Genomic DNA, 11,979 nt, shown 5'->3' on the forward strand with positions numbered 1-11,979 from the left:
AGCAATATTTTTATACTCTTCCCTGGTCATATGTCCAACCTTCCACTTCTTGTAAGCTTTTTTATGTTTAAGATCCGTAGGATTTCACCGTTAAGCCAAGCTGGTCGCCTGCCATATTTACTATTCTCTTGACTCATCGGGATGGTTTGTCCCTGTAACCTCAACAGGGATTCCTTGAAATGCAGCCAGCTCTCCTGGACTCCTTTCCCCTTCATGTTAGTCCCCCAAGGGATCCTACCCATCCGTTCCCTGAGGGAGTCGAAGTCTGCTTTCCTGAAGTCCAGGGTCCGTATCCTGCTGCTTACCTTTCTTCCCTATGTCAGGATCCTGAACTCAACCAACTCATGGTCACTGCCTCCCAGATTCCCATCCACTTTTGCTTCCCTCACTAACTCTTCCCTGTTTGTGAGCAGCAGGTCAAGAAAAGCTCCCCCCCTAGTTGGCTCATCTAGCACTTGCACCAGGAAATTGTCCCCTACGCTTTCCAAAAACTTCCTGGATTGTCTATGCACCGCTGTATTGCTCTCCCAGCAGATACCAGGAAAATTAAAGTCACCCATGAGAACCAGGGCGTGCGATCTAGTAGCTTCTGCGAGTTGCCAGAAGAAAGCCTCATCCACCTCATCCCCCTGGTCCGGTGGTCTATAGCAGACTCCACCACTACATCACTCTTCTAAACTTAATCCAGAGACACTCAGGTTTTTCTGCAGTTTTGTACCGGAGCTCTGAGCAGTCATACTGCTCCCTTACATACAGTGCTACTCCCCCACCTTTTCTGCCCTGCCTGTCCTTTCTGAACAGTTTATAACCATCCATGACAGTACTCCAGTCATGTGAGTTATCCCACCAAGTCTCTGTTATTCCAATCACGTCATAATTCCTTGACATCACCAGGACCTCCAGTTCTCCCTGCTTGTTTCCAAGGCTTTGTGCATTCGTATATAAGCACTTGAGATAACCTGTTGATCACCCCTCATTCTCAGTATGAGGCAGAAGCCCTCCCCTCACAGACATTCCTGCCTGTGCTTCCTCCTGGTATACCGCTTTCCCACTTACCTCAGGGCTTTGGTCTCCTTCCCCTGGTGAACCTAGTTTAAAGCCCTCCTCACTAGGTTAGCCAGCCTGCTCGCAAAGATGCTCTTCCCTCTCTTCGTAAGATGGAGCCCATCTCTGCCCAGCACTCCTCCTTCATGGAACACCATCCCATGGTCAAAGAATCCAAAGCCTTCTCTCCGACACCACCTGCGTAGCCATTCGTTGACTTCCACGATTCGACGGTCCCTGCCCCAGCCTTTTCCTTCTACGGGGAGGATGGACGAGAACACCACTTGCGCCGACTTAGCCACTCCCAGTCTCTATTCAAGCCTCAGTTAATTGTATCCAATTTGCAAATGAATTCCAATTCAGCAGTCTGTCGCTGGAGTCTGGTTTTGAAATTTTTTTGTTGTAATATCACAACTTTCATGTCTGTAATCGCGTGACCAGAGCGATTGAAGTGTTCTCCGACTGGTTTATGAATGTAATAATTCTTGACATCTGATTTGTGTCCATTTATTCTTTTACGTAGAGACTGTCCAGTTTGACCAATGTACATGGCAGAGTGGCATTGCTGGCACATGATGGCATATATCACATTGGTGGATGTGCAGGTGAACGAGCCTCTGATAGTGTGGGTGATGTTATTAGGTCCTGTGATGGTGTCCCCTGAATAGATATGTGGGCACAGTGGCAACGGGCTTTGTTGCAAGGATAGGTTCCTGGGTTAGTGGTTCTGTTGTGTGGTATGTAATTGCTGGTGAGTATTTGCTTCAGGTTGGGGGGCTGTCTGTAGGCAAGGACTGGCCTGTCTCCCAAGATTTGTGAGAGTGATGGGTCGTCCTTCAGGATAGGTTGTAGATTCTTGATAATGCATTGGAGAGGTTTTAGTTGGGGGCTGAAGGTGATGGCTAGTGGCGTTCTGTTATTTTCTTTGTTGGGCCTGTCCTGTAGTGGGTGACTTCTGGGTACTCTTCTGGCTTTGTCAATCTGTTTCTTCACTTCAGCAGGTGGGTACAACTACAATACCCACCTGCTGAAGTGAAGAAACAGATTGACAGAATTTCACATTTCAGCATGAAATCTTCCCAGTGTTGGTCTCTGCCCAAAGGTGGATTTATATGGAAAGTTCAAGCACCAACCCCTCCCCTACACCCCCTAAAAAACAAAACAACAAAGAACACCCCAGCCTTTTTTAAACAACCAAAGGTGGTGCTGCAGGATGTCCCAGTTAATGGGAGTAGTTTTCAGAGTTACCACTACCTTAAGAAGAATTAGAGAGCGGACTGGATTAATGCTTCCCCTGGCACCTGTCTTCTTTCCTCATTAGTTTATTAATAGTGATGGCTGTTGGAGCTGGTTACAATGAGTTAGTTGTCCCTTGGTGAAGGGGGAGACACATCTTGGGAACAGTTATATATTGAATTCATACTAATGTGCTTGATTCCAAACAATGATCATAGCCAAATTAATCTAGAAACCTTGACGTTATTAGCAGATAGGCTATACTTGAATAACCTGGAGCATTACACTATGAAAAATGGATGCCAACTGTGGTATGTCTGCCAATTTGCTTACCTGTGGTCTAAAACAATATGGAATTAAACATTAGTTGTTTGCACGGAATATATTAACACAAGTCATGATCACCGTCATGCCAGGTAGCTGTTAATAACTAATAACAGTGGATACTACTACTAATGTTCTTGCAAATGGTTTAATGGAATCTGTTTAATGCTAATAAGGAATATGTCCTCTTTCAAGGTAGTAGCAGTTAGGCAGAAATTGTGGGAGGTAACAATGGTGTGATTAAATCTTTGCCAGTTCCTTTTGTAGGGCGTGCTAAGTGTTTTCTCTTATAACCTCCAGTAACGGTGCTTTTAAGCTCTCAAATATACTCAATCCCATTATCTCTCTCCTTCCCCTCAAAAAAATTTGTTAATTTTATGACTGCCAAATTTATCAGCCTTTTTAACTAAGATGGCTGTCTTGCAGTTCCCTTTTAATGCAAGCTACCTTATGACTCCTTAATGCAGGCGGAACTTAACCCTTGAGTCAGGGGTACAAAAATGTGAAACCGTAAACAAAAGGAGTAAATATTTTAATTAAAGATGGGCCCCAGGACAAAAGCCTGGATCTCAGAACACCTGCACGTTAGTAGGTGGTGAAGTGGGAATTCTAACCAACACCCAAATATCAGTAGCCCCATCTCTGTAATGAACTGGGTTGGAACCCTTCTGAGCATTATGGCTTTCAGAGCCAGCTCTGAACCTTGAAGCCTGGACTTGTCTCTAATTTTAATTTCCTAGTTCCTAGCGTATGTATCTGTCAGTTGGTTTGGACTTTCTGCTACAAATTATTAAAAGATATTAAGTGACCAGGCTTTCTCACACACCTTAAAATATAGGGCCAAATTCAACTTTTGGTATATCAGTGCAACCCCAGTGAATTCACTGAGGTTACACTGGTGCAACTGAACACAGAATTTGGCCATTAGTCACTTAAATTGTGTATATGTGGTTCATGGTGTCAAGATGTAGCAGTCAGTGGAGGAGCACTGTGACTTCTGGCAGATGCAGATAAAGAAGCAAATTTGGAACAACCCTTCATTCTCTCTGCATCTTGAGACTTGTGGGTGAAGTCTTCCCAATGGAATTCTACAGCTTTTAAGGTGTTATGAGAGTGTAAAGGGATGTAAGGGAAGGCAGGTAAGGGTCGTGGCTAGATATACTTGAATTCTTTTTGTGTGATTGAGGGGGAGGTCCTCCATTTTTAAAATGGCTTAGCTGGCATATGTGTGGTGTAGCTGAGGGAGTAGAAAAGGGGAGAATATCTAGTAAAACAGGAAAAATCCTATCCCATAGTGATAATGCAATTGAAAGCCCTGCAGGCTTCGTAGAGCAATTATTTAGTATTTCATTACTTTTCACTACTCCCAGTTGGGTGAAGGGAACAATGTATTTTTTTCAACTACCAATTAAATTTGGAAAGCGTATGTAGAAATCCTCCAGGCAACTGGCGCCTGTATTTTAACCACTGTGCAGCTTTAGGTTTCCATAAATATTCATCATTTTCCGAAAGGCAATTCAGTTTGAAATCACTTTTTTATATGAAGTCATGCTTGTACTGTTAATGCTTTGTCTGTTTTCCTTCTTTTTTCCCTCTGTATTTAAAATCTATGGAACTGGAGTCTGGTTATATCGCCACTCATTAGGGGGATATTAACAGCTGCAAGAGCTGAAGATTTTTTTGTGTGTGTATGTGCTGCGGCCTTTGAGCTAGGTCCAATATTCATTAAAGTCCGTGAAGAGACTCCCATTGACTTCAGTAGTCACTGGATCAGTCTCTTCGTGACTATAGGAATAAGGTTGTTGACAAAGTTGTGGTGTCTTCCTGGTATGTTTGTTTTCTACTGAATTCTAGTGATCCTGGGCTGGCAGAATGGGCTGCGGTACCCATTTCAGTTTGCACAAGTTATAACAGTCCAAAGCCTGCCTTGAGGATCTGGGAGGGAGAGAAATGTAGTAGAACGCCTAATATGCCTCACACTGAGCCAAGCAGTGCTGAGGGATACCTCAGAATCTAGCCATGGCCACTAACTATCATTGAGGCCAAGAGCTTAGTAGTATTCCAAAAAGGCTTTAAACATTTATATGGTTGACAACTTCTGTTACATTAGAAAGGAAGAAAGATAAAATTTAGAAGGGATACAAACCTTTGTGCTTCAGGCCATAGGCCATCCCCTAATGGGACAGGTTATTGTTCACTGTCAGTTTCTTGCACCTTCCTCTGAAACATCTGGATCTGGACACTGTTAGAGGGAATATTGAAATAGGTGGACTTCTGACCTCACCTGGTATAGCAAATCCTATATTCCTATGACATCCAAACAAAACTTGGAGGACACTGGCTCTGTTTCTTGGGGAGATCCACAGTGATACTGACAGTAACACTTGTCTGCCCCGTCATTGGCTTTGGAAAACATCTGGATCATCTGAGACTCAAAGTGGCAGATCCACCACCGTGATTAAGTAGCCCACTTTAGAACAAGCTGTTTTAAGAACAAGATGTGGCTGTTCGAGCTGAACGTTCTTGAGTGTATGTGGATCAATGTCCCAACTAACAAAGCCCAGGAGAGGGTACTAGTGTGGGGTTTGTTACAGATCATCAGATCAAACCAGAGAACACTGAGTTACTCCGCAAGTACTTGTGTGGGAAGAAAAATGGTGGTGTTATGGGGGACTTCAGTTTGAGAGACATCCGTGCTTGGATGCTGTCAGTAGTAAAACATCATTAGAGTTTCTAAAAATTATAGATGATGATTTTCACATAAGGTACTGCATCAAAGACGAGGTGACTCTAATTGAATTAGTCAGTGTTTCTGCATTCAGTGCTGTGCATGCTTGATGTATCTGATGCTGAACTAGTCACTTTTATATCCATTGGCTTTTTCCAGAGACATAGTGCCCGGTACATTGACCGGTCAGGATGTTGAATGTGTCTTGTAATAAGAAACAAAGCCTTTCTGAACTCTGAGTCATGACACATTATGTGGAATGGAACCTGTTTACAAGTGAAGGTGGAACACTAATCAATTTATTACCTCTCTCCTGCAGATTCCATTGTGATTGGATTTTGGGTCGGTCTGGCAGTTTTTGTCATTTTCATGTTCTTTGTGCTGACCTTGCTGACGAAGACAGGAGCACCGCACCAAGAGTGAGTCTGATCATAGTGTGACAGCAATGTGATGTGCTGATCAAATGTTTTTCCCATTACAGTGATGGTCCCTTCTATTGAGTTATTTGTAAAGGGTACACTGTCAAGGCTAAACTGCCCAGAATTTTACCTACTATAAAAAAAGGAGATTTTTTTTTTAAATACTCTTCAGCTGATACTAAAACGTTTGCCTATTCAGAAGCCAGAGCAGCACAATTTCTAACATCAATCATCTTTTGCGGAACAGACGACAAATCCAGGGTGCTTGTTTCTATGCCGTTCCAGGATGTGTTTTGTCAGTGCAGATATTATACCACCCTTCTACTCTGCCTGCCTATTTTGTTCTTGTGACCAGGTTGATGGCACCAAAATATTCGAGAAGCTTTGTTTTCAGAACTCATTTGAGACAGCACTTCTGTATAGTATGTTTTAATACCCCACCTGCTTAGCAAAATCAGAATGCAGTAGAGAGGAAGGACAGCATAATGGGCATACGCGCACACATTCAGTCTAAAAGAAAGATGGTAGGCTCCAGTTTAGGCCTCCGAACCTTGATGACATTCCTTTAGAGGTACATCTACACTGCACGCTGCCCAGCCTTCTGTTCTATCCCCCTGTTTGCCAGAGGCTGGGAATGGGCGACAGGGGGATGGATCACTTGATGATTACCGGTTCTGTTCATTCCCTCTGGGGCACCTGGCACTGGCCACTGTCAGAAGACAGGATACTGGGCTAGATGGACCTTTGGTCTGACCCAGTAGGGCCATTCTTATTGTCTTATGTTGAGACTGGCAGGGGGGAAAAGGGTAGTGGCTTCTTTAAGAGTTCCCCATCACTTGAGAGTTGGAGGATGAAAAGGCGTCACTTGAGCTGGTGGGTGGGCCCATGGGGCTCAGGTAACTCATTGGCCCTTGTGCACCTGTGGGAGGGGATCTAAATCCTGTCCCTCCAGTCCTGAGTCTCCGCTCATGCCTGGATGCAAGTGTCCTGAGCAGCTACTCATTCTATAGGGGGTCCAGATCCCTGATAAACTGAAAGTGGGCTTAGGAGAAGGCATCCCCTAAAGAAGCCGGATAATGGGATTGAGGCTTCTAATATCTAGAGACAACCCCCTTTCCCCAGGCCCTTAACTCTCATATGAGGGGAGGGCAATGGAGTCTCAGTAACTGGCTTGGACCAACTTTGGAGTGGAGGGGGACTGATGGCAGCCCTGTCAGGTTGAAATGATTAAGGAAGGGTAAAGCCTGGAAGCATGAGTTATTGTTGGATAGTTCCCAGATGAGTTAATAAAGTTGCAGCCTAGTTAAACCACATCCAAACATGGGACAATGGGCTAAGGAGTGTCAGTGTTTCATTTATAACACAAACAGGAGACACTTTGATCTAGAAAAGAGAAGATGTTTTAATCAGTACCAGCTGCCCTTAATCTGTTTTATTTTTAAAATAATTATTTCAACTATTGTCAGTAGGTTACTCCTGGGGGAATTCTGCCCACTGCAGAATTTTGCAGAAATTTAATGTTGTGCGCACAGAATTTCCTTTCCCTCACAGAAATGGGCTACAGTGCTGCTAGCTGCCACTAGAGGCCGCTGGACCCGCAGAGCCCAGCTTGCACATAGAAGACACTGCTGGGGGGATGGGAAGAGAGCTAGAGGGTTCAGTTGGCAGCTTCAGTTCCCAGCATGCCCTGAGGGGAGGAGAGGGCGGCGCACAGCAAACTCTGAAAGACTGGGACCCAGCATCAGGCTGTTCCTCCCTCTGGATCTTTGGGCTCTGGGGTGGGAGAAGGTGGGTGTCTGGGCAAGGGGGGGGGCCTTGCCTGGGTTCTGGGGGGAAGAGGGTGCAGGTATCTTGGCCGGCTGGGCTCTGGGGGAGGGAAGGGGCAGAGAAATAGGAACTGGGTTGTCATAGGTGTTTCTTTAACTCTCTACTCCTGGGGGAAGTTTTGAGTGTCTGTATTGTTACAGACATACTTGCTGACAGGTATTTTGAAATAAATTACCCAAAATAATTGCAACTGGCGTGATTATGTAGTATTATTTAGACAAAATTTGCAGAATTTTAAAATACTGTGCACAGAATTTTTAATTTTTTGGCACAGAATGCTCAGAGGAGTAGTAGGAGTAGTGCATATTATGTCTAGATTTCCAGGCTCCATTGTAGCTCATTTAAAAATGGCCTTAGGAAAACTAGTATATGCACCTCACGAGTCTGTTTTTGTAACCTATACTTACAAATTGTTGACTAATATAATTTAGCAAGGCAGACTAATATAAACAGAAAAAAGAGAATCTGTATTCAATCATTGTAGCCTGTATTGTGCCCAATAGTGCAAAGCTTGGGAGCTGGTAAACATCTAAGCCTCTTTTGTTTTTTATATTTATTTTTGTTTTAAATTTCCCAGGAATTTATCAGTTTTTATTCAAAAATTTAAAAAGCGTGAGCAAATTGGTTCAAAAACTGAAAACAACGGGTAGTGACAGTGTTCTCTGTATGTGGCAGCTGAGGAAACCTTCCACTGCCTGCGGTAGTTGGGTTGTCTCAGCTGCGCGGGCCCGATTCCTTGCCTGTCTCATTCCACCAGCCCCCATGCAGGGGAAATGAACGGGGCATCCTGAGGGGCTGGGGTCAGGAGGAGAGTAGAAGGCTATATCCTGTGATTACTCGCCCCACCAGATGCAGCCCTCTCCTGACTCCATCCCTTCAGCTCAGCCCAAGCTGTTTCTCCTTCAAAAATTCCCCAGGTCCCAAAAATGGAAGGGAAGGGAGGGGAGGGGAGGAGGAATCAGTAAAACCTGAACAATGGCTTTTTCAAAAACTTGGGAATTTTGGGGGGGGAAATGGTAAATATCAATAACAAAGGGTCTTAATATAGTAAAGCCTAAGTGTGTTGTGGTTTTTATAACTGTATATTCTCCTCTTTACAAAATTTAACTTCCTCTGTGCAAATCTATTAAAAACTATTAGAACACGCTTACTGGTTTTGTAAAGCAGAGGATATTATTGTAATGGAAATTCTACTAATAGAATACTCTATAAAATGACAATGTTTTTTGCTCTTGGGCAAACTTTTCTAATCCTACTGAATCTGATATACCTGCGTTTTATACCATATTGATCTTCTCTGTGTAACATAGGGTTTAAACGTTATGCTGCTTATTTATCAGTATTGACACATCATATAAAAGCCTTATTGAATAAGATGGTTTTCTACTACTCTTTAGGTACCCAAATTAACCAAAGTTTGACACCTGAAATCTGTATTTATGCACCTATGTATAAGCGATGACTCTTCTCCCTGCTCCACCCCCAGACATATGGTGTACCCAGTGCTCCAGGAATTTAGTGGGAATCACTCTTGCTCAACAATTCTTAAAATTTAGATGCATAAATGTAGATTTAGTTATCTAACCTTCACCATCTAAACTTCAGTCCAAGTTTGGGAAAGCTGAGCTTGATCTTTTTCTGTACCAGAGACTTATTTTGAACAGGTTGTTTTATTTATTTTTTTTATTTATTTTTAGGGGAAATGTGTGGAGTGTTTTAAATGACCTTTTGAGGTGCACTGTATCAATTGCTCCACTTGCTTACACTACGGTGACAATTTGTTCAATATCTTTTAAAGCCCTAAGATCATGGGTTGGACAGGTGTCTGTTGTAGAAATGAAGGTGGTGATACACAGAAAAGGGGAGCAAAGTACCAGATGGCAGAATGAAACATTTAGAGTTAACTGCTGTATGGTCTGGGGCCCAGATCCTTAAAGGGTCTTATGAGCCTAATTGCCTCTTCAGGCACCTAAATTCATCATTAAGTGCCACTGACATTTTCAAAACCACCGTTCAGCTACTGCTGCTGCCTAAACTGATAGGTGCCTAAGTCCCCAAGACATCTTTGTTTCTGCCAGCAGGCACATGCAAAGCCACCTAAGTCCTGACACCACCCTGCAGCTAATGAGCTGCTCAAATCAAAGCCCCAGAGACCCCCAAAGTGGAATTGTCAAACTAGGTGGGGGAACACCTATCTTGCCAGGAGAGCCCAATCCTGTAGACATACTCTGAGCATGCCTAAAGCCTGACACCAGTTAGGCTCTGCAGTCAGGCCACCGACAGGTGGGAAGAAAGAACTTGCACCCACACAAGACAGCTGTGGACACAGGGAAACAGGCGAGCAGGAGAGGGGTATAAAGCAGTAGACAGAGACTGATAGTTTTTGCTGCTAGGTTATGGGTTACCTAACCTAAGTCACATTGACCATTTAGGTGCCTAACTCTAGAAGAGGGTTCCTGGCTGAGGATCCTGAGCAGAAGGGCCAGAGATAAGTGCCTCCATCAGTCAGGTGCACCAGGTCAGCCTATGAGGTGCTTAAGCCTCTCTCCTCAGCATTTCACTCCTGGCTAGCTTAGGTAGCTCTCCTATCAGCTTCCTGGCTTCTGAGGATCCCTTTCTTAGGCACTTAATGATCTCCATGCATATATGGAGAGCCCGGGTGCCTACTTGGGGCTGAGGATTCCACTAGGTGGCAGGCTGCCTAGAGGTGAGATGTCACAACACCGAGCAGAGAAATGCCTAAATACCTAATGAGCATTAGTCTCATTGAGCCTTAGTTCCCCATCTGTTAAATGGAGAGAATAGTACTTCTACAGGGGTGTTGTGAGGATAAATGCATTAAAGATTGTGAGATGTTCAGATCCTACGGTGATGGTGGCCATATAAGCACCCTAGATAGCACTGCATCTGAAATACAGTCAAATAATGTCATACTTTGAAGATACCTTAGAGATGGTAAGTTCCTGAGTCACACACAGTACATTCTCAATACCTTTGTTCATTCCAGCATAAATTGATTTCCTCTATGGGTCTTCAGTCATTTCCCTTAGGATACGCCTCCACTGTCAGACTTCAGCACTAGAAAACTTCCCCTCCTGTCCAATCTTCACCACCATCCTTGGTTCAGTTTCCTCCTATTACTCCTGGTTATACTCACCCACTTGAGCTGCTTTACAAATAAACCATTCCTTGTTGTTCGTTTGTTTTAGCTTGGCTCTGCAGGAGGGATTCATATATTCGTAACTCAGTCCTTCTAGCCTTTTAATCTTTGCTTTTCTTCCTTCCACTTTGTTCACATTCCCCCACATGGGGATGTCTAGAACTTGTACCTAGAGTTCTAGGCTTAGTCTCACTAGCTACATGTATGCAGCCTAAATTCATAGAGACATTTTCTCCCACTACATGGTATTGTAAATTTATATTTAACTCCTTTCCTCTTTCACTCTTTAAGGCTTTTTCAGTACACTTATTTCCCTCCTGTTGAATGTGTGTTGGATTATTTTCCTTCAGTTCTCGTCTGCATTATTTGTTGAAATATTTTATGTTCTGCCTAAATAATACTTCACCTTGAAATGCAAAATGAGATGTGTGTTAGCTAACGCCCACCTTTAGAACTGCAGGTCTGTACATGACAGGCATTGCCTTTCAATGAAATCTTCAGGAGTGTTTTGGTTTTATGGCAATAGTCTGTGCAGTATGAAGTTAGCTGACCAGTTCGAAGGAACTATGAGTTAGTTAGGATATAGCTCTCAGAAAATGTACTGGACAGCGGTAGCATCTGAGAAGCAAAGATCGTTATGATAATGATTAACTACTAGCTAAACTCAAATGTTAAAGCATTTAGGGCCAGTTTTTTAAAGATATTTGGGTACCTAAAGATGCAGCTAGGTGCCTTGTTGGATTTTCAAAAATGCCTAAACTCCTATGGATTTGAATCCCAGGAGACTTCTATCTGCAACTGTAGGCACCTAACATCCTTTTAAACCCTGATCCTTGGTGTTCATTTGTTACATCATTCAAATTTAATGAGTTTCACACGTTTATTTTAACAAAACTATGACATTCATATGTGACATTCTGATTTTCAAGTACTGATCTCAACAGTGTGCCTATAGTGCCTTTCATGTTCAAATAACCCTTTTATAATACTGTGACCAAAACAAGAAAGTAGACTAGCAAAGAGTGCATTAACACCAGGAACCTTTGTCTGTAGCATGAGATTCTATGGCCTAACTATATTTAGATTCATGCACAAGTCTGTGTAGACTGGAGCTATCTTGAGTTTAGAGTTCTCTTGGACACTCAATGGATGCTATATCATTCCTTCTGCTGTCTTCCCTTGCTTTTCTGTGTTGAATTTCTTAGTCTCCTAGCTATTTATCCAGCCTTCATAGCTATCCT

General features: G+C 43.3%; 2 protein-coding genes across 5 annotated transcripts in view; one reads left to right on the plus strand and one right to left on the minus strand.

Moving 5' to 3' along the window:
* MRAP2 (melanocortin 2 receptor accessory protein 2) overlaps positions 1 to 11,979 on the plus strand; it is a 46,459-nt gene that overhangs the window by 20,978 nt on the left and 13,502 nt on the right. For all 4 annotated transcript variants that reach the window (XM_078852137.1, XM_073336573.2, XM_073336576.2 and 1 more), the window contains one exon: positions 5,652 to 5,751. In XM_078852137.1, coding sequence (XP_078708263.1) covers positions 5,652 to 5,751 — 100 coding nt within the window. The remainder of the gene's footprint in view (positions 1 to 5,651; positions 5,752 to 11,979) is intronic.
* CEP162 (centrosomal protein 162) overlaps positions 1 to 11,979 on the minus strand; it is a 127,826-nt gene that overhangs the window by 9,206 nt on the left and 106,641 nt on the right. The window lies entirely within an intron of this gene.

The sequence above is a fragment of the Lepidochelys kempii genome, chromosome 3 (assembly GCF_965140285.1).
Source record: "Lepidochelys kempii isolate rLepKem1 chromosome 3, rLepKem1.hap1, whole genome shotgun sequence".
In the NCBI taxonomy this organism is placed as follows: Eukaryota; Metazoa; Chordata; order Testudines; family Cheloniidae; genus Lepidochelys; species Lepidochelys kempii.